Source organism: Ixodes scapularis, unplaced genomic scaffold, assembly GCF_016920785.2.
Source record: "Ixodes scapularis isolate PalLabHiFi unplaced genomic scaffold, ASM1692078v2 ptg001212l_1___fragment_1__unscaffolded, whole genome shotgun sequence".
Taxonomy (NCBI): domain Eukaryota; kingdom Metazoa; phylum Arthropoda; class Arachnida; order Ixodida; family Ixodidae; genus Ixodes; species Ixodes scapularis.
Window position 1 is genome coordinate 2,200,284 of NW_024610117.1, and position 21,622 is coordinate 2,221,905.

Below are 21,622 nucleotides of genomic sequence, written 5' to 3' on the forward strand. Positions count from 1 at the left end.
TAGCTGCCATCGTGCTGATCACTGATCCCGCTTTTACGGAGGCACGCCGGTGGTTCTTGTCCCGGAACGCACACCTGCGTGCCTCTGCTGCCGACGCCCGGCCGACATACGGCGCGACTAAACAGTGCCGATGTGCGAGGAGTGTCGAGCCTGCGGGCATAAGGCCTCTGATTTCGTACGGTCGTACGCTAGAACTGCCGCCAGCAAGACCACCGGACACAAACCTCGTAGTGGACGAGGAAGAGGCCGAGCGGACGGTGACCGCAATCACGAGGATTTCTTTTCAAGACACTCAGGCGTCCGGTCCGCAGCAACGCGCGCCGTTAGCGATGCGACAAAAGCCAAGTGTCCGCCGTAACTTTGACCTCAGAGGGCTCCGTCGCTGATGAGAACCCCAACGCGAACACGGCCAGTCAGACGGCAACGGCTGCAAAGTACGCGACTGACGCACTGGACGGCTGAGATGGTACTGCAATGAACTTGGCGACTGAAACACTCAAGCGGCGACTACGAGACCCAAAGCAGGAAACCGACCATACGCTGCAACAGACTGAGCGACCCTGGTTGGGAGCGACAGGCAAAAAGGGGTGAAGCGTGAGCTTTGGCCACTCTTCGTCTCTTCCCTGGTAGAGCAAGAGGTGAGCAAGAGGTCTGAGAGGTGAGCGAGAGGTGAGCGAGAGGGTGGTAGAGCGAGAGGTCTGAGAGTCGTTTCTCGATAGTTTCCCTTGAAAACGCACTGCGTGTGGTTTCGTTGAACGTTCGCGGACTCGCTGCCAGACGACGTCGGCAGCAGCTCTACCGGCTGTCCAACGAACATGACTTGGACATTGTCGCAATTCACGTGATCAAATTCGACAGCGAGGCCGAGACCGGCTGCATGGCGCCGCCTTTCCTGGCGCGGTATGAGGTCCCCATTAGTCATGCTTTTAGTTTCTCGGCTGGCTAATGACTTTTTCTTAGAAAATCTCTAGGTGCTGTTGTGCAAACCGTACAATTTGCCTGTCTTGGAGGTTTATCATGTGCGACCTTTATGTCTTGGATTATTAATGGCGTATCATTTCTGTTCATGCACCAAATGAGGCCGAGGAAGGCCGGGTTTTTGTTTTTCTAATCCATCACCAAAGTTTCCAGTCCCATCGTTTTTTTTTCATTTTTTCTGGTGACTTTATTTTGTGTCTGCCGTACTGAAGACAGATCAAACCAAACGCGCTATAGGAATGCCAGTACCCTAGAATTAAATAACTTGATTGAAGATTTTGTTCGGGAAGAAGTCGCAAGGTCAAACTCTATGCCTTTCTCGCACTTTCAGAATGCCAGTCACTCTAGACTGCACCGTGCGTATACCTCATCGGATCTAATACATTTATGTCATGTCTCCTCAAGTATCAGGAGAAGAATCAAGATTTCGAAGACCGAAAAAACTTGGGGAAGCTGCTGCAGGAAGAATTTAGAACAACTGTTGTTTTAATTGAGAATAATACCTACTTGAAAGCCAAATTCGAGTGCCTAGATTGCGACCAATACAAGGGGGCGACTATATACGGGCGCGATCAGAGTGTTGCTTGCGGGGAGAGCAGCCGACAAACAAAAATAGTGGTGGCGGAAAAGAAATACCTGCAAGCTAATGATTTACGTGAAATACATCACCTTGGGGTTTTGTCCAGCGAGAAAGCTCACATAGAAGAGGCATTTATTAATCACTATTAAAAGGTGTTTAGTTGTAGCACCCCATCACTGTACGGATTTGAGGACGACTTTCTGCATCTACTGCCGAAGATTGAAATAACCGATAAAGACTTTTTAAAGTAACCAATCAGCTTGTAGGAAATAACAAAAGCGAAATAGGAATTAAAAGCCGGGAATTAGGGAGGCCCAGATGACTTGCCTGCTCTTTTTTACGAAACATTTAGAAATGAATTTTTATCCTTGTTACTCGAAGTTCTTTACCAAGGCATATGAAAGAAAGTTTTGTTCTTCTTTTTCTCGTAGAAGCAATGCTAATCCCAAAGTGTGGCGATCCTGTTAAGGTTGGCAGTGTTAACTCCTACCGTCAAATAAGCCTTACTAATGTTGACTGAAAACGTCGAGGAAAGTCCTCGCTCGCCGTTGGCAACGCGTGGTAACGAGTGTTTTTGGGTCTCATCAGACATGAGGCCGGACTATTGTGACCAAAATTCGTGTTGCGCGCAGTACCTTGGAGTACTGTGACACTGAGTTGAGCAAAGTCGCCATGTTGTAGGTTGACTAGAAAAGGGCTTTCGGTCGGGTGTCTAATAACGTCCTAAGCTAAATTTTGGAGCATATCGATACAGGATTCGTTATTTTTGAAGGAGTACAAATGGCATATTATAACGGCACAACGAGTCTTATTGTTAATAAGCGAGTCAGTGCGCGCATTCCTATCAAATATTTTGTTAAGCAAGCGTGTCCGTTCTCGCCAGTACTGTTATTATTGTATATTGAAACATTCTGTCCGAGTGGCGTTTAAATTTAGCCTTTTTGCGTTTCTACCTTGAATGCGCGCGAGGTTTGCATTTCTGCCTATGCGAACGAACTTGCAATTTATTTCACAGACAGGGCGAGCAATGGAAAGGCCGTCAAAGTAACGATACCTTTTTGTTCTCAGACGTGATATTTCGTGAACTGGTTTGAATGTTCGGGTTTTTGGCACGGCGGATGGCATCCGAGCCAAACTTTCTCGCACACGTTGCCTGGGCAACCCTTGCCATCCGAGATCTAGGCGTAGTAGGGGAATACTACCGTCACAACGCAAGTTTGTCCAGCGAAGAGTCTGATAAGCTGCGCGAGAAAGCGGCCTCCGGGGCAGACCGCCATTCGCCATTTTTTGAGAGAGCTACAGTGTGTAATTATTTTTGCCGTAATCTTTGGTATCTTCTACAGGTCTTCTATTGTTCTAGATTTCACATTCTAAAGCTTCAATGTGCGTTCGCTGTATATGTGCGGGCGTCCAACTGGGAGCGCGTCAGCCGAATAAATATGCTTCGACACGTTCGGCATGGGGGTCTTTCTTTATCACACATTTTATATGCCAAATTGTTAACCGTTTTCTTTTTCTGTGAGATCGAGATTATTTGTTTCTGCGTATTGTTCTTCAGGTTCAATTTTTGTGTGTCCGCCCTGTTTCATTGTTGCATCTAGTGACGGTTCTACGGGACCACTGACTCTATATTCATAGGAAGTTGTCGGTGCATACAAATATTTAACAGCGCGTTTTTTTTTTAATATTTGAGTACTGCTTCACGAAAGCGTCGTATAATAAATATAATAGAAAGGGCTTTTTCAATTTATTTGCATCGAGTTGCCAATAGTTCATCCTTAGGACAGGCTGTACTACGTCGAGTTAACTAAATGTTGGTCCCGGCCACTATAAAAACCTTTTTCTTTCAAATTCTCAATAAAACACTTCCGGTTAAAACTTGAGATGACGGAAATGAAATATTTCTTCCCTAGACTATAAATTTATCTTGGTCAAAAAAGCACGAGTCGATAGGACGCGTGTTTTTAGATTGCTGGAACGCGGTGTTATTTGGGTTGTACTACAGCGAACCCTGAAAAAGGCCCTTCCTTTAAGTGTACATGGGATACGTTTTCTGCCTGTTGCCCAAACCGACTATGTGCCCCATGAGTTGTTTACGATCATTTGCTTACACGGTATCTAGATTACCCGCATGGCAGTGCGGCATGCAAATGTAGATGCTCGATCTCTGTGTCAGTATTCTGCTAGCGCATTACTCAGATCAGAGAAGTGTATAAAGGTTTGGGACATTGGCCTCACTAGTTGTCAATCCTAGACACACTGGTCACATTAAGATCATGTTAATCAGTCTGTGTCAGTCATAACTCAGCCGGCCCATTTTTGTGTTGTTTGGAAGTGTATTTTTGTAAATGAGTAATGTCTGGTCATAAAAAAAGTATTTGCGTGGCGTAGTAGGTAGCCTGTCTGGCTCGCAACTGAAAGGTTGTGGGTTCGAATGCCGCCCGCCCATATTTATGAATATTTTTTTTCTTTTAGGAAAATGAATTACTTCGTAAACTAAAAATTCAAGATTTCACGCCACGCCACCGACGCGCAAGCCAGCGTTTTTGCGATACGAGTTTCTTAAAGCTGTGGCTTTAAACTTCGACGTATTTTAAATGGAATTCGAACCCATGTTTCTTCGGCTGCGAGCTAGACACACTACGAACCAAGCCACCGTATACGCCGCTCTTCGCGCTCACCCGCTGGAAGAGTATGAGAAGCCAACGAGAAGGCGATGCGAACGGGTTTCGATAAGGGTTCCGATGTTCCAGTCTTAAAGGCAAATCTTAAACGCCCTCCATGCTTTTGCCCAAACTTGTGCGCAAACTTTATTTTTACCGTTAAAGCCACAATAGAATCACCTTCCACTGAAGGCAATCTGCGCCCAAAGGTTCACCGGTTCCGACGCTTCTGTCCATATGGTGGGGTCATGGAACGTCGAGCACTACTGAGTGGATGCGACACGAAAAGGCTCCACGATGAAGCTTGTCAACTGACATTTATCTACACTTTCTTTACCCTCAAGTTGGGAGTATATTGCCGAATTCCACTGGTCGTTTTGGAGCGCGCCGGGATCGACTTTTCTGGAGCGAGCCTATTTCATTGGGCGATCGGGATCGAGACCGACGTGTTTCACTGGTCGTTTTCGATTAGCTCCCGCTCCAGATCTCGATCTGGATCCCAAAAAAGTCGCTCCCACGATTTCGGCGGATTCCACCGGAAGCCAGCGGGGCCAGCCCTCGACGCACACATGTGACTTCCTTTCTCGTGGGGCATCTCGCCTGATCTCGCCCATCTCGCCTCAGAAGAAGAAGAAGCACGTCGCAGGCAGGGCTTCTAGATTGTCTCGACATCAGAAGAATTCGTAATGACCGCTTGCTTACCCCTTGGCTCGACAGCCGGTTCGTTTTCCTGGGAGGAGAAGAGAAGGTATTTGCCGCGCTACGGGCATTCCGGCAATCTTTGCTAGAAGCGCCTGAGCCATTCCTGGCGCTCGTAAGTCGAACACGTGTTAGCGCCGCGATTGCGAAAACGTCTTCGAAACGACCGCGGCGGCCGCGGAAAGGGATTCCCGGGCAGTTGAATGACGGGAAGGCATCCGCCGATCCCGAAGCAGTGGTCATGTTCATCGGGGGATCCGTAGGCGGCGCGACCCCGTTCGGATCGTGTGCTTCAGTCCGGATCTAGTCAACTGATCCCGGCGCGCTCCAAAACGCCCAGTGGAATTCGCCATAAGTTATGCCTTTAGCTCAAGCTTTCTGGACTTGCTAACACAAACGAGCATGCGATGGCGCGGGCAGCCAAAACACTGCGGAAGCCAGCAATTTCGCGCTTAAGGGTGAACTGTGTATAGTAAGGTTCACCAAAATTATCCGCGCCGGAACGCTCGCGCGGCTTGAGCGCTACCGAAAGTTGTACACAAGCGCTTTTCTTTGTAAGTGCCACAGAGAGTTGTCCACCAGTATAAACCATCCGAGAGGAAGGCTGAACCAACGTTGGGCTGCACGCCGGTGTCAATTTAAGCGTTCACGCATGTGGCTCGTGCTTTGCAAATACCACCGAGGATAATCAAAGCTTGTGCAGTAGAAGTTTGACGACATCGCAGTGAGGTTGAGCGAAGGCATCGATTAGATACGAGTGCTTATTCAGTGCTCGGCTGGACCACGTGTCGAATCATAGCCTCCATATACTGTCGAAGCCTGGCAAATCGCCTCCAGAAGCGGCCGCCGTAATGGAAAAGGTGGAGCGACAGACAACGTATGAGAGGAGAGCCACATGACTGGCGCCCCGCTGAGGCGAGACGCCGAAACAAACTTTTCCGAAGAGAACAAGTGTGTTTCGGGTCCTCGCCGCTGCAAAAGCTGTGCGCTGACGTCAAGGTTCCCCGAGAAATGTCTCTTTGATGCTCTGTGCTACCAGATGCTCGCGCTCCATATCTGCGACCGGGCACTCTATGCACAACTCCGTCGTCAAACTGCCAAGCTTTGTGAGTATAAAACAGGCTATGGTCCAATCAATGTGTCAAACGACGCTCGGCATCGAGATCGGCTCCGATTGCCGAGTTGGCACCAGTGTTGTGTTATGGGCACACCCATTCTATTTCAATTCCATTCCGGGGAATGGAAGTTTCCGACAATTTGATTCCATTAAATTCCTCGGAATGGAGACATTGAGCCCATTCCTCCTCCTGAAATGGCTGAACTCCACAATTCGATGCCTCTAATTCCTAAACATGAAGAAATGGCCATTGATCACCATATTTTGTAACTAGAAAAAAGCAGAATAAAGATGCTGAAGTCAAACGCGGGGACGAGTGAGAAAGAATTCAAAAGCTTCCTCATAGTCCTCATTGTACTAAGCTGAAGGGTGGTCGCACAAAGCGCTTCGTGGCAATCTCTTGTCACTGCAGACATCGATCGCGCGATGAAGCGTTAAAGCTCGTGAGTAGCAACGCACGTTTAAAATTAAAACCACCGATTTTCTTCGCAAACGGACCGTATACTTTCCGCAGATGCATGGTCATTGTGTTGTCTGTTTGATAAGGCCCTAAACATGCGTGGTTTGTGCGTGGCGCGAGAAACTATCTTGGTCTATGCTTCGAGTACTTGCACAATACCACCGCGAGTGCGTTGTTAGAAGCAAAGCCGCGTATACCTGACCTAAATGACTGCGGAAACAATAAAAAATCACAGACAACGTGCGATCGGTATACGGCGCTTCCACAAGTGACCGCAGCACCATGTTACGTAATCCGCGTTAGAACATAAATTTTTAACGTTTGCTGTACGATTCTTGCAATTTCTTAACACATTCATTCGACTTATTTATTTGTCTTCCACGAAAACACTGTAAGATTGGCTGGGTTACAACTTCAAAGCAGGAAGTCGAACCGGCTAATACTCTGGTTCTTTTCGGGTTTTGGTTAAGTAGCCTTGCATTTTGTTCCGTTTCGGTTCTGCAGGTTCAGTAAGGCTTTTGAAATAACGTTTCGGTTACCAGCTTCGTCAAGCGCCACCCAGTTGAAACCGGTTCTTTAAAAAATATGAACATCTCAAAGTCGTGAACAAGAAAAGTCGAGTTCAACACGGTGTCATCTGCATTTAAAGGAAAAAAATAGATCTTCAGAAGTCGTGGTGCGGAAGCGAGGAGAGCCAGACAAATATATGCTTAAGTTCGTTTTCTGATCTTGACTTCGCAACGCAAACACCGTTTTATAAAAATTGCGTGGTTAGGCAGGTGCTAGGATAGCACGAAATACAGTACTCATATGTGAAGAAAATCAGCCAGCACGCACAGTGACAAGTGTTACCCGGGGTAGATGCGCAATTTAGCCATTGGAGTAGGACTGCTTGCCTGGGGTCTTTACGGGCTCACGCAGTACTAATAACGACCGCAAACCCGCACGATGCTGATCCAGATCGAAACGGCAAATCACCCACGCCGCACGTCCGAACGACGTGCTCGAATGCCTGAGTTGAAGAGGAGAAAGACAGCGAGGGCCAATCGAAAGACAATTAAAACAAAACAAAGGACCAAAAATGCAACGGGCGACTTGCTGTTTATTTATTTATTCAGAATACCTCGCATCGCTTTACAAAGGTATTATTGCCAGGGAGGGGTACAAATACAATTGAGAAAAAGTACAAACGTACAAAAAGTACAAAAAGCGCGAGGCCGAACATGAGATAATAATATCAGTTCTTTTCGGTTTATGAAGCATCACTTGACACATGGTTGAAAAAAGAAGTGGCAGAAGTCGTAGAAATTATTTCCTCTGGCAGCGAATTGCAGGTGCCCGTTGTGCATGGAAAGAAGGAGTATTTAAGCACATCTGTTCTTCATTTATACTCTCGCACTTTTTTTGGAGTGATCACGCCTTCCTGATGATTAGTGGGCAGGCCGCATGTACTTAGATTTGTCAATGCCGAGATAACTATGAAAAATCCTGTAGTAAAATATTAACCGCATATACCGCCTTCGCTGGAATAATGGAATTAAATCAAGTTATATCTTTAGTTGTGTCGCATTTGATCCAAAGTTATAATTACTCGATATAAATAGGGTAACCACCTTCCTGCTGGCAAGATGCGGGACACGCGGGGCAAGGGAGGGGGGTGGGGATAGAGGGAAATCATGAACACGCACATCACGAACCAAGGCTCTGTTAACACATTTAATATCCTGTGCTCTTTATACACCTGCAAATTGTGTCGCAGCAATTAAGCTAAAATAGTTTTAACTCCCAGTGATATATTACTTATGCCAAATATGTTATTAAATGTGTCGAAGTTGAATGTATAAAAATCAACTCCAGCAGCACTCAATGCATAAAATGAAATAAAGTAACAGTAAACCTCTTTCGATTTATTGTTTCCTGTCAACGCTTGCTTTTTCCACATGGTCCTACACACATTTTTAACATTAAGTTTTTTGTTTTTGCCTTCTGTGACTGTCTTTACTAAAAAAACGTATCCGGTAACTTTTTTACGTTGATACGGCGACATGAAAATAATGGCAATGAACGAGCAACTTTCTTTGCAATATTTTGCCACTAAAGGAAGAGGCATAACGGCGCATGCGCGTCGGGTCTCCTGCCAAAACGACAGCGACCTTCCTGCAATGCTTGCATAGAAAATGGCGTACAATTGCGATTCACACGATTACCACTGACCTCCACGCTTCCCCGTGTCGCGTTGTTCGGCAGCCCCATGAGTTGCAGAGTGAATTTTACGACAGTGTGAAATGCGAGACATTTTAAAGATTTGGGAATTTCTCGCGGGACGCGGGACACGAGCCCTCAATGCGGGACAGTCCCGCGAGTCGCGGGACGGGTGGTCACCCTAGATATAAACCGAGCTGCTCTATGTTGAACTGCCCCCTGGTTGACAAGGTAGGCCTGGCGGGGGTCCCAGGAGGCCCAGGCGCACTCTAATATTGGTCTAATATAGGTTAGGTACAATGTTCGTTTGGTAAACTTGGAACAATCTCTAAAGTTACGGCTAATAATGTTCAACATTCTGGTCGCTTTTGTGGATGTGTAGTCCACGTGTCTGGCCCACGAACGGTTTTTCTGTAAAATATACACCGAGGTATTTGACTTCAGAAACTGTTGGTCTAGAAATTTCGCTGATAACTTGTTTGAAGGCGACAGGCTGTCTCTTTCGCGTGAAACATACATGATTACACTTGGTTATGCTCAAAATCATTCCCCATTTTCACACCAGGCGGAGATACGACAGATATCTTTCTGCAAAGCGAAGCAATCGGAAGCCTCCAGATCTCGCCACTGTGAAACAAATGCGCCGACAGTCGTCAACTTTTTGTTTTTATTTGGATGCTTATCTTCGCTTTCTCCTTCCTTTGGGAATATTGCTTAGCAGCAAGAAAAGAAATGACGCACACGCACACAAAAAACAGCTCTTTAGTCTTTCGGCATAGGCAGATCTATTCCTTTTCACTGCGATGGACGGCACGACCTACACGAGCCAACCCATAGTTTAAAGCTGGTCTTGTGATTTCACGCTTCTTGCATTGCTCCGCCCAACCGGAAGGACATGTGACACCCTCCGAGCTATACATTGGCTGCGGTGGCTCGTAGGGTCCTTTGCGGTTCATTGTAACGTGAAAATAAAGTATAGAAGTGTACAGCTCGTCACCGACGTCAATTCGGGCCGCACATAGACGTGAAATATACTTCTTCGTTTCATTGTTTTTGAGCTGGCTCAATGTAATTTCTTCCATTCGCTTAATCAAAACTGAGCCACTGACGCCACGGTCTCAAATATTTATTTGACTTCCCGCCGCCACCCGCAAGAAGGCGCGGCTCATATTTTATTGCGCCAAACCGTTTCCAATGAACTGGTAACCGCCATATGAAATACTGTTCGTTCTGGTACGGGTTTAATATTAAATGTCTCATTTGGGTTACGGTATTGTTCCGGTTCAGTTAAAAATAACGTTTTTGCTCCGGTTTTCGGTTCGGGTTCGGTTCGACACCTCGGTTAAAGGCTACATGATATGCACTCCGGAATGGAAGTGATTACTGAATCACTCCGCATTTTTGCGACCCCGGAATGTACTGGGAATAGAATGCCGGCAGGGCTCGGAGGAATGAATTGGGAATAGGATTGGATACCTTTTGCCCGGAATGGGAGCGAAAATGGAATAAGCTCGGTTCTGATGCGACTTGTGTCGAATATCATCTAGGGCCTACACACTGATAACACAGTTTGCTAGCGCATGGTAAGTGGTTCTTAAAACAGCATCATTGCGCCGGAGGTGACTGACGTCTTGATTGTCTCATTGGCTTATGCTCATTCGGGGATGAAAATGGCGCGCCAGTGAGGCAACCAAAATTGAATAGTTGCAGACAGATAAGGTGTCGTTCCTGGCGCCGCGAGACACGACAAAGCGGTGGTTGTAATCAAGCTCGAAGGCAACTCCGCAGCACTGTTTGGCACCATCCCAAGCAACCACGTATGTCCGTCGGACGTCCGAACAAGAGCCGAATATCCATTGCCAGGGAAGGACGTCCGTCGGACGTACACTGGACATCCGTTTCCGTACGTCCAAATTCGGACTAATAGTGGACGTCCTGTGGATATACAGAAATGGATGTCCGAGGGCTGTCCATTTGTGGATGTTCGAACATATCCCAATAGGTATTGGGAAACCATTCAAAAACAGTTACTTAAAAGTGGTCCCATTCTGCACTAAACGATTATCATAACAGAACCTTTTTGTGCAGAGGATATACCTTTCCCTAATGAAGATAGGTTTGAGGCCCCCCCCCCCCCCCCCCCCAAGATTCTTTGACAGATTTGATGGCCCCTTCAAGATTTCCTGAGGTCTTAAGAGGTCCCATCACAGTATTTCCTGAAGTTCCATAGGGGCCCATCACAATTTTCTGCAAAGTCTGATGGGCCCTCTAGGATTTGCTAAGGGTTTGAGGGGCGCAATAGATGCTTTCTGGGGTCTCCAAGATCATTCAATAGGTATGACGGGGAAAAAAAGAGGTGGACACATCGGTAATTCGTTTTTTTTTTTCAAGTGTTGTCCGAAGGTCCATTAATAGAGGCCTAGAACCTTAGAATTGTAAGCTCCTTTCAAGCTGATACTGTGTGCGGTAAAAAGAAAAACAGTATTGTATGTTCTCGACTACAAGTAATCAAATGAATTGTGATGCATGTGTACTACTTTTTAAAGTAATTTTGCAATCATTTGATTACATTTTACGTAGTGATGTCGCAGTGCCAGTTGGCCTTATGTTTCGTAAGCTAGAAGGAAACAAGGATGTTAGACAGCAAAATAGTTTTTTATTTGCAATCAGAACCAGGGCAGAGGCACCTTTCTCACACTTGAAGGTAGATGCCTACTCTCCCTTAGAAGTGGTGCACCTCTCCTTTGCGCGGCGAAGCCACTCCTTGACTTCCGTTTCCACCTCTTTTTTCGTAGACTCTTTGCAGTGCTTTGTCCGCTTTATAGCAGCTGAAAGCAATAGATGACCCTTATAGTACAACTTAAAAAGGCAGGGAATTGCGTTGCAAACTTCTACTTACCAAAGATCAATTTGTACAGCTTAAGGCTACGGAAAACCTTCTTCCCTTTGCGCCCATCCATGCTGAACTTGGCTGCAGCTTCGTCACTAATCAGGTGTGCAAGCATAGACCTTACAGTTGTTTTGATAGACAGGTCCCCAAGGGAGGTCAGCTCCACAACCTGGAAGGAACGTACAGAGCACGACACAGTTAATACGAACAAGACATAGCCAGTTTTCGCTGTTTTACTCTGACCAGTGAAACGCTATCCCCAAAGCTACTTATATCATGGAAAGGGTTCATCTTGGGGCAATAACCTTGGTTATAAGAAAATGCAATCCTCAATTCACTGTCCATGCAAAATGCCAATGCCGTGTTTGAGCACATAAAACGTGGGGCTGGTGCCTGGGGAACGTAAGACATGACATAAGGAGCATTACGATACCCAGAAAGCAAGTATAGCCAAAAATGTTTGGCATTCAAGGTTAGCTGGATAGAAAGAACCTGAGCATGAATGGGTTTACAGCTTGTATTAACTGGGCTAGGCTTTACAATTAGCCAATTCACACCCCCTCTTTATCTCCGAGGCCAGTATGAGTGAACTGGTGATACCTTGAGAAAGATTGAAGGAATGTGAGGGCCCAAATTTTATTTTATTTGGGCAGTTGTTTACACCTCCTAGTCATTGTTCTATCTCATTAGTCATTTCCCATGCTCTAAGATCTGGAACTGTGGGACAGAGTTGCCATTTGAAGAAATACGGAAGTAGTCAGAGCTTGCTCTACACTCATGAAATAATGCTAAAGTATAGCACCATTACAAACACCTTTGTTGCTTACCAGAGAACAGGCAGTCTCACCCCTTCGATGCATCTCGATTTAAAATCACAGCTTGCTCCTAGCTTATTTGTTATCTACATGTCTTAACCTTAGCTGCACACTAGGGATAAGACATAACAGCAAAGCCTAGAGAATGCAAACACCAATACTTGCCTCAGTAAGTGACAAAAACTAGAGTATGGGCAGGCATTGATAACAGCAATTGCTTACCAAAGCCTCACTCGTGGCATCTGTAAGAGCGCCATCAAACACCTCAATTGCTTCAGGAGTGTCGAGGGGATCAACGAGGATCGGCTGGCTGGGCTCTACAACGAAACTCTCACGCGCTCGTAGCAATGTCGAAATCATGTCCATTATCTCCGTCTGCTGGCTCCTCATGACGCTCATCCCATTCAGCACCCGTCGCTGAAACTCTGCATGCAAAGAAAAGGCTTGAAATAAATATTGGCAAATAAAATTAGTGCAGGCAGGAGACAACATCCTACTTACCAGCAGCACTCAAGATCCTAGCAGTGGCCCGCAGATCAGCTAAAAAGAAAAAAAAAAGATGGCAAAAAGTCAAGAGCTTAGCCATTTCAAAACTATTCAAAGTTGTGCAACCATGCTGTGAAAGAAAAACAATTGAAATCAAATTAGCTTACCGCAGGTCGAAGCACTGGTGCTAGGCGTCATGTGTTGCATAGCCTGCAGTGCTGAAAAAATTTAATGAAGGACACACAAAATATCTTAATACCCAGCTGCAACACAATTCTGCAGTAAAGTACCTTGATCTAATCGACTGGGAGCCGACATCCTTGTCAATGTTTGAGATGCGGTTGAAAAACCACTGGCATCTACGAAGATAAAGACAACTGCAGGCGCTAGATGCAATAAGGGTACAAGGTGACTTGGATTGCTTCTCATATTTATTTATGTTATTTATTTATTTGGTACTTCTGAACTGCCCTTGAAGTGCCCGTGGGCCTACAGGAGGGTGCACCATGCATACATGCAAGAGCTCAAATGACACAGAATACAAAATTAAAAAACATGCCTAAAAAAGTAGGAAAAAAATTTACATATGTAATATCAACAGAATGTGACCTCCGACAGTGGAAAACATACAGCGCAGAAACCTGTTGCCCCCATATCTGTTGTTTAAAAAACAGAAAGGAAAACATACAATCAATGTATACCTTGAGCAGGGCTCGCACGCTAAAACTTCCAGGCAAAAAAATATCCACCTCTGGAGAGTTCACTTTATTTAATATGCTAAAAGCCTACCGAAAAGTTTCCAGATGTGAAAAAGTCACTTCGTTTTTGGCGGTATGGTGCTCCATACATTTGCTTGCTCAAATTTGATTAAATATAAAACTTCACCCAGAAAGATATGAAAGAGATGGCGATTGTTTTTGCAAGCTTTGCATTTGAATTTGCACTGCTAGTGTGCGTAGCTCTTTATTTGTAAAACGATCATGCAATGTACCTTTATTTCGTGAACTGGGAGCCGGTGTCCTTGTTGACGTTTTAGGTGTCTGGAACGAACCACAGGCACCTGCGAAGATAAAGACAATTGAAGGGGCTACATGCAAGAAGGTTACATGGTGACATGGATTTTTCTCATATTTAGGTTCCTAGATGTGAAGAAAGCCACCTTGTTTTTGGTGGCATGGTGCTCCATATATTTGCTTGCCCAAATTTGATTAAATATAAAACTTCAGCGCTCACACGGAAATGAAATTAAAGTTAATTGGTTCTGCAAGCTTTGCACCTCAACTTGCAGCAATATGTGCATAGCCCCTCATTTGTAAAATGGCCATACATTATAGGTTGTTCGCACATAACGTCAATTTGGCATTTTGTTGTTAGCTTGTTTTTTCACACAAATTTACTACATTGAAGGATTACATCGTAACCGGTTGAGATGATGTCAGCGGTGCTCTACGCATTTGAGGGGGCGTGTCAATCCTTGGAATGCTCGAGTTTGGCACACGCCAGACAGCTCACAACAACAAAATGGTGGACGAAATTACGTCAGTGAAAACACCCTATAGCTACCTTTATCTTGTGGACTGGGAGCCAGCGTGTTTATCGAAGTGCTAGACGACTGGGACGAACCACTAGCACCTGTTTGGAGATGTCTGATTAAGTTGGGAATTGGTAACATTAGAATACAAAAAGCGAAAAACAATATAAGTGGTTTTCAGGAGAAACTGTACCTCGCATTAGTGCAGCTTGCGACATTTCACTGTGTATTGATCTTGCCGGGCTCGCACTCTGTGATTCCAGTCTCTGGCTACTGGCTGTGAAAAGCGACCAGAAAACCTCAAATTGTAAGATGAAAAAAGTACAAATTGATCTCCCAAGATATAAAAAATGCAGTTGTGCCCCAACCCCCTATATAAGCACATTGTTTACGTAAAACGACAGATCAAGTACGTCTGACGACACACCCTAGACTTATCAAGTGCCAGGTTCGAATTCTAAGCTAAAGGTTAAGAAACAGTTGCAACGGTCAACAAGGCTGTCAGCTGCAGAACAAAATAAAAATCAAATAGCGTTACGCGAGTTCTGCCGTGCGCAGAGCGGCATCGGGGCTTCCGGGAATTCATCCGAGCTTGAGTCGGACTCGCTCCAGCGTGTGGGGCGAAATCTCCTACGCTTTGGGCGTATCTCCTCGTCCGAGAGATCAGATGTGAACCGCGACCGCTCCAACTTAGATCGCCCTTCTTCGTAGGAATCTGTAGTTACATAAGAAAAAAATACTTACAATTAATGAACACTGCTGCACGCATGAAGAGATGCAATATACTCACTGAATAGTCCTTTCACAGTCACCTCGAACTCAGAAAACCCTGGTCCTGGTGGCCCCCCTTTCGCACTAGCTTGACAGCCTTATCGGTGGACACCTTCGGCCATAAACACTTGTTTCCCGTGACCCACGTGCAAGGCACGATCTCCACCTCTTGGGTTAGCGTAAATTCCACAATTGCATACATCCCTGAAAATGAACAGAAAAACTGATGTGAGAAAGTCATCAACACTAACCGGATCTAAAAAGTTATGCAAAAGCTAAACATTTACCTTGAGCTGCTGAAATGGCGGCGGTTTCACGGTACCGTCGCTTTCACCGACAGTAAAACGTAAAACCCGGTCGTGGTAACACCAGAGTCCAAACCACGCGCTCCTAGAGCCGACAATGCACAAATATCGATGGATTTCGTTGGCTATGGATTTTAACGGATATGTGACACTAGCGGCACCTAGAAAAGTTGAAAACTACATGACGTCGGGGTTAAACATCAATAAATAAATAAATTGGTAGCGTTTGTTTTATTCATACATTAGTTTGGTGACTTATCAATTTAAACAAATCTCCACAGACAAATTATAACAGCACAGTCGTACCGTCGGTGTCATCCTTGGTGTTATCCTACGTTGATTTCATGAATTGCAGTTTACACCAACACGCTCGGCAACAAGCAGTAAAATAATTATGCCTAATTTTTAACAACAAACAAGAAAAGTAGCGAGAAGTATATTCTTATTGAATCATATACCGACAACCACTGATCGGTATAGCCAGCTTCGCGACCTCACCTGTCTCGGCTGGCAACCCGATTTTCGAGTTTTGTTCTTTTTCTTTGTTTCTTCCGTGTCCACGTTGTTGCTGTCGCGTGTCAACGGTTATACAACGGTGTTACTAAAATATTTTTATTTCTGTTTTAAGTAGTATGGTGCGTGTGTGGCAGTACTCACGTTGGACAATGTTCCAGAAGAACTTTTCGTCTAGTTGAACTATCTGCTTGAGTTGTCCATTTCGGGTTAGTACTTGCTTTCCATACCACGTCCTTTTTTTCCATCCCCCTCTCTTTTTGTGTTACTCGAAATTCATTCCGTTCATGTTTTCGTAAGTAGCGTCCTAAAGGACTAGTACAGATGTTGGCTAGCGTTTCACAACTTTCGTTCACCTATAGTTGAACGGCCTACTTGTTTCTATTTTTGGGAAAGTTAGTTTAGTCTCATTCTGAACCGCTTCGTTATTTCGCGCATATCATCCGTACCACGCTTTGTTTTTTCCGTCTTCGCCCGTTCCTGTCTGGCTGGAAGCACATCCAGTCTGCGACTGTGAGCTACAGGTACGTTGACAGTGTATGTGATAATTGCCCTCACTTATGCCTTTGTCAACTTGTTTTCTTAGGTCTGCACGGTGGAGAGGGGCTTCCCCACGCCTGGGTCAAGCACATCCAGTCTGCCGCTGTGAGCTACAGGTACGTTGACGGTGTATGTGATAATTGCCCTCACTTATGCCTTTGTCAACTTGTTTTCTTAGGGCTGCACGGTGGAGAGGGGTTTCCCCACACCTGGGTCAAGCACATCCAGTCTGCCGCTGTGAGCTACAGGTACGTTGACAGTGTATGTGATAATTGCCCTCACTTATGCCTTTGTCAACTTGTTTTCTTAGGTCTGCACGGTGGAGAGGGGCTTCCCCACGCCTGGGTCAAGCACATCCAGTCTGCCGCTGTGAGCTACAGGTACGTTGACGGTGTATGTGATAATTGCCCTCACTTATGCCTTTGTCAACTTGTTTTCTTAGGGCTGCACGGTGGAGAGGGGTTTCCCCACACCTGGGTCAAGCACATCCAGTCTGCCGCTGTGAGCTACAGGTACGTTGACGGTGTATGTGATAATTGCCCTCACTTATGCCTTTGTCAACTTGTTTTCTTAGGTCTGCACGGTGGAGAGGGGCTTCCCCACGCCTGGGTCAAGCACATCCAGTCTGCCGCTGTGAGCTACAGGTACGTTGACGGTGTATGTGATAATTGCCCTCACTTACGCCTTTGTCAACTTGTTTTCTTAGGGCTGCACGGTGGAGAGGGGTTTCCCCACACCTGGGTCAAGCACATCCAGTCTGCCGCTGTGAGCTACAGGTACGTTGACAGTGTACGTGACAATTGCCCTCACTTATGCCTTTGTCAACTTGTTTTCTTAGTGCTGCACGGTGGACAGGGGTTTCCCCACGCCTGGGTCAAGCACATCCAGTCTGCCGCTGTGAGCTACAGGTACGTTGAAGGTGTATGTGAAAATTGCACGCACTCATGCCTTTGTCAGCTTGTTTTCTTAGGGCTGCACGGTGGAGAGGGGTTTCCCCACACCTGGGTCAAGCACATCCAGTCTGCCGCTGTGAGCTACAGGTACGTTGACGGTGTATGTGATAATTGCCCTCACTTATGCCTTTGTCAACTTGTTTTCTTACGGCTGCATGGTGCAGAGGGACCTCCCCATGCCTGGATTTTGCACCATATGTTCATAACACACTTAAACTTCCCTTTAGATGACAGGGAATAGCTTTTCCCCGTCATCTACAGGTAGGTTTCAGTGTGTTGTGAATATGCACTCATACCTTCGTCAATTTGTTTGCTTGGCGGGGGAGAGGGGGAGCCGTAGCGGCCTCCCTCCACCGAGGACTAGCACTTCGTCACTCGTCCGGTTAATTTGCGATAGTTACCGGCACTGGTATCTTAAGCTTTTCTCGCTAGGTATGAGATTGCTTTTCCACGACACAGCCAATCTGGTATATAACATAGGCTAAAAATACTGAAAAAGTCTCTAGGCACAAGTGCCATTCATATAGTCCAATTAATATAATTAAAGCATATTTCTTTCATTTGTTTACAGACGGACACTCCCTCCAAGGTCTGACTAGGACATGGGTCAGACAACAGCAAGACAGCTGCTAAATATATGGCAGAAGAGCTTTCCAGGGCAGAAAGGTATTGCACAGTTGACAAAAAGGGCGACTGTCGAGGAGTGGAGCCACCAGAAGATCTGGAGAAAATGCATACTATTAAAATTATCATCTTATTTCAATATAGATTTGGCTCATGGTCTTTCATTGGCACAGCATGCGGGCTAGGGTACGACATTTTGAACATTCATAGCTGTCCAAGTAAAGGGTAAAGCATAAAGCGCCGTTCACACTCTTGCGACCGAGAGACCAGACCGGTTTTTAAGCCTTTTGCGACTTCTTAGGACCGGATGCGCTGCAGCGGAGCTGGTCCTAAGAGATCGCAAGAGGCTTAAAAACCGGTGTGGTCTCTCTCGGTTTTACTCGGTCGCAAGAGTGTGAACGGGCCTTTAGACGTAATGCCCTAATCCCTAGGGATTTTGAGGCTCGATATTCAAAGTATGTCCGCTGAGGATGCCTGTTCGGATGTCCTCCGGATGTACAAAACTCTTACCTTTGTACGTCCGTCGGACGTCCACGGGACGTCCTTCGGATTTTCGCGGATGGCCCTCGGATGTACGATATATCCGAAAAGGATATCCATCGGATGTCCGATGGATGTCCAGTGGTTGCTTGGGATACGACTGGGATGACGTTCAATGGAGAAAGAGCGTGGAGTTCGGATGCCTTCATTATTCTAGGTGCTGCTGGTTTTGCTCGACTTCCGAATTTACGAATGGGCCCGAGCTGAGATGAGCTGGTTGAGCGCGGGGCTGTGGATTTGTAGACGTTAGAATGCTCACTCATACTGCGTAGTAATAATAAATCTGTGAATGAAAGCAAGAATTACGAGAAGCCGAAAGAAAGGCATTGTTCGCTTTTTATTAAAAAGCCGAAGGTCTGCGTTTTCTTTTTTCTTGTTTTTTTGGTTTCTTTCAAGTGTTTCCGCCTTATTTTGTGCCGTTGAGCAGACGCTGAAATATGCGTAAAACCCTTACAATGAATGCCTTTGAGGGCGCGTTCATTGCTGTGTTTGTTTGCTATGAACGCGCACTTCCTAGCTGGTCTCAATTGTGGGCGAGCGCTGGCTGACTGATTTTTTGTAAGCAGTGGAATCATCTACACACAGATCAGCTGTCAGCATGCCATCCTTTCAGGAAAGCATACGCTTATGCGCCAAGAAAGTGAGAGACAGGAGGAAACGGGGCCTTTTTGGAATGTTTAGTGGGCAGACCCATTGATCTCTATTGTAGTGGGCGGGATCGCGTATCGGGAGCCATTCGGTGGCATTACCGGCGACCATTTCTTGACTTTAGGGATTCAGGCATGTCTATGGGAGGAACACAAAAAAAGTATGACTATTGAAGCCTTTACGCGGTGCTCGCAAGTGATGTTTGTGGTACGTCGATTAAAAAAAAATGTTCAGGAGCACCACCGACTTTGCAGGCGCTGCTTACTTCAGTTGTTACATCAATGACACCTTCAACACTTGAACGACACGCTCGAGTTTTAGATTGTCACAGAAACACTCACTACAGTTAAAAGCAAAAGCTCACACCAGAATTAAAATGTACAAGCACTTGAAACTATGCGAATGTCCCCAGTAAAGGCCTTCGAACATCCTGTGCTAGGCCCTAATCACTCTGAGATCACGAACGACTCCACATTGGCTCTAGGGACCCCTCGTCTCATTGAATCTCATTACAGTTTACCTACAAACAATGACGCAACCCGCGACTGGAAACCACTAAATATTTATTAAAACAATATGAATATTCTGCATTTTAATATTTCCGGCTAGAATATTATATCTTATTCCCAGAAAACAGGATAAAAGGTTCATTGTCGAGGATGTCTTGCCAAGATAAGACATTTCAGTTTATCTCGTTTCTTCGATAGAGTCCCATGCATTAGCTGGTGTCATTATATACCCCTTGTGCCTCTAAATAAGCTACGCTTCAGAGTAACGACACTTGGGCATATTGTGTCTTAAAATCGTGGTTCCCAATTGCCTGAAGCTTTAAATGAAATCACAAGAAACGCTTTTCCGCCCTCCACAAATGTTTAAACAGTTCGCGACAGAGCAAAGCAATATTACATGACCTCCCTAACACCGAATCTAATGCTGAGGAAGTCGCACTTTTGAATCATAACGATCGGCAGTTCCGTCTGCTCTGCATACGAGCCAGAACGGCGGCGCCCACAACAATGTTAGAGAACGGAGAGCCGATACACTACGCGCAGCTCATTTAGTGGCTCTAGATACCCCCGGTGGTGCCGCCCGACACAAGCGAGACAAGCGTCGATCCACGATCTATCCTGCTACATTAGAGGTCAGTGGGTAGAAATAAAGGTAGCTGCATTTGTCTCCACGGCGCTTCTCGAATGTGTTAGAAGGCGTAACGCCGTCATCCGGCGTTTGACTCTCACATTCGAACGTGTTCTACCAGTGCACTGGAAACAGGCAGCGAGCTTTAGTTCTACCCACTAATCATTCCAACCAGAGCTCGACGTTATGACGCCCCTGCGCGCTATAATCTCTCCTTCTCCCAGTTTCTCGGCCCATTCGTTGATTAAAAGTACAAGCAAAGCACACAATGTACTATCAAGTAATAAACTTTGCACCTGCCAGCAGCCCTTTGTCTGCAAACTGTATGGCTATTGAGCATCGCACAGCCAAGCTTGCCATATTCGGAGCCCAGCATGCGCATGTGTATCTTTAAAAAGTGAGCAATTCATACGCCCCACGTCGAACGCTAAAAATGGCACCAGTCAGAAGCCCTTTTCTGCTTACCATCATGACTCGTACAAGGTTCAGAACATACTAATTATTTATATGCGTCTAAAGACTGAATTCTATAAAACGTGGCTTTACAGCGAAATTCATTACAACGCACTGCCTCGTGTTTGTTGTCACCATACGATACACAAGTGACGAACGCCGCCGAGCCTGATACACTCAATCCAGCCGTCAGTTCTGAAGTGTAGTGACGCCGCGCTACACACCAAGCTGCCTGGGGGTCTCGCAAGCGTTAAAGCCCCCTATTCAGAAACCCCCTTTCATTTGAGTACTTCCGGATGCTGCCAGGGTGGCCAAATAGTTTCTTGATGGCCAGTGTTGAGCAACTGCCTTCTGGAATTTAGAAAGCTACTGCAGTGCGATGCGCATTTGTTTTTAGTTGTGTGCGGACGGAAAGTTCAATACATATATCTATATGCGTACTCCTACATGTTGATTTCACAATAAAGGAGTACATAAATTACCCAGGCCCGCAAAACCCTGCGTGCTTGTGGGCGGGACACTATTGCAATGGATCAGACATGTGCCCCCTGACAAAAATGTAATGGATTACAATTACAACTTACCGAAACTCAGATGTAATGGATTACCGTTACACTTTACTTTTGTTGAAAAAAAACAGATTACTTTACTCGTTACGTTACAAATGACTTTCACGTTACTTTTTCAGTGATGTTTTCCAAGATCTTCTACAGCATT

At 45.8% G+C, this 21,622-nt stretch overlaps 1 protein-coding gene and 1 long non-coding RNA gene across 5 annotated transcripts; one reads left to right on the forward strand and one right to left on the reverse strand.

Moving 5' to 3' along the window:
• Positions 1 to 10,840: 10,840 nt before the first annotated feature.
• LOC121047154 lies at positions 10,841 to 15,263 on the reverse strand. Of its 4 annotated transcripts, none has more exons than XM_042288170.1 (10): positions 14,960 to 15,263; positions 14,615 to 14,698; positions 14,454 to 14,522; positions 13,882 to 13,950; positions 13,181 to 13,249; positions 13,058 to 13,108; positions 12,906 to 12,944; positions 12,627 to 12,829; positions 11,599 to 11,758; positions 10,841 to 11,527 (listed from the first exon to the last, which is right to left on the reverse strand). In XM_042288170.1, exons 1-10 carry the CDS (start codon positions 14,985 to 14,987, stop codon positions 11,412 to 11,414), a joined length of 888 nt encoding a protein of 295 aa, XP_042144104.1. In that variant the 5' UTR covers positions 14,988 to 15,263; the 3' UTR covers positions 10,841 to 11,411. The 4 variants fall into 4 exon arrangements, with proteins under 4 accessions (XP_042144104.1, XP_042144103.1, XP_042144106.1 ...); XM_042288169.1 differs by having other exon boundaries at positions 13,181 to 13,276; XM_042288172.1 differs by lacking the exon at positions 13,882 to 13,950.
• Positions 15,264 to 15,965: 702 nt separating this feature from the next.
• On the forward strand, positions 15,966 to 18,270 carry LOC120836619. The gene is made up of 3 exons (XR_006077234.1): positions 15,966 to 16,534; positions 16,597 to 16,666; positions 18,075 to 18,270. It is a non-coding gene; the product is annotated as an uncharacterized LOC120836619 (long non-coding RNA).
• Positions 18,271 to 21,622: the final 3,352 nt, after the last annotated feature.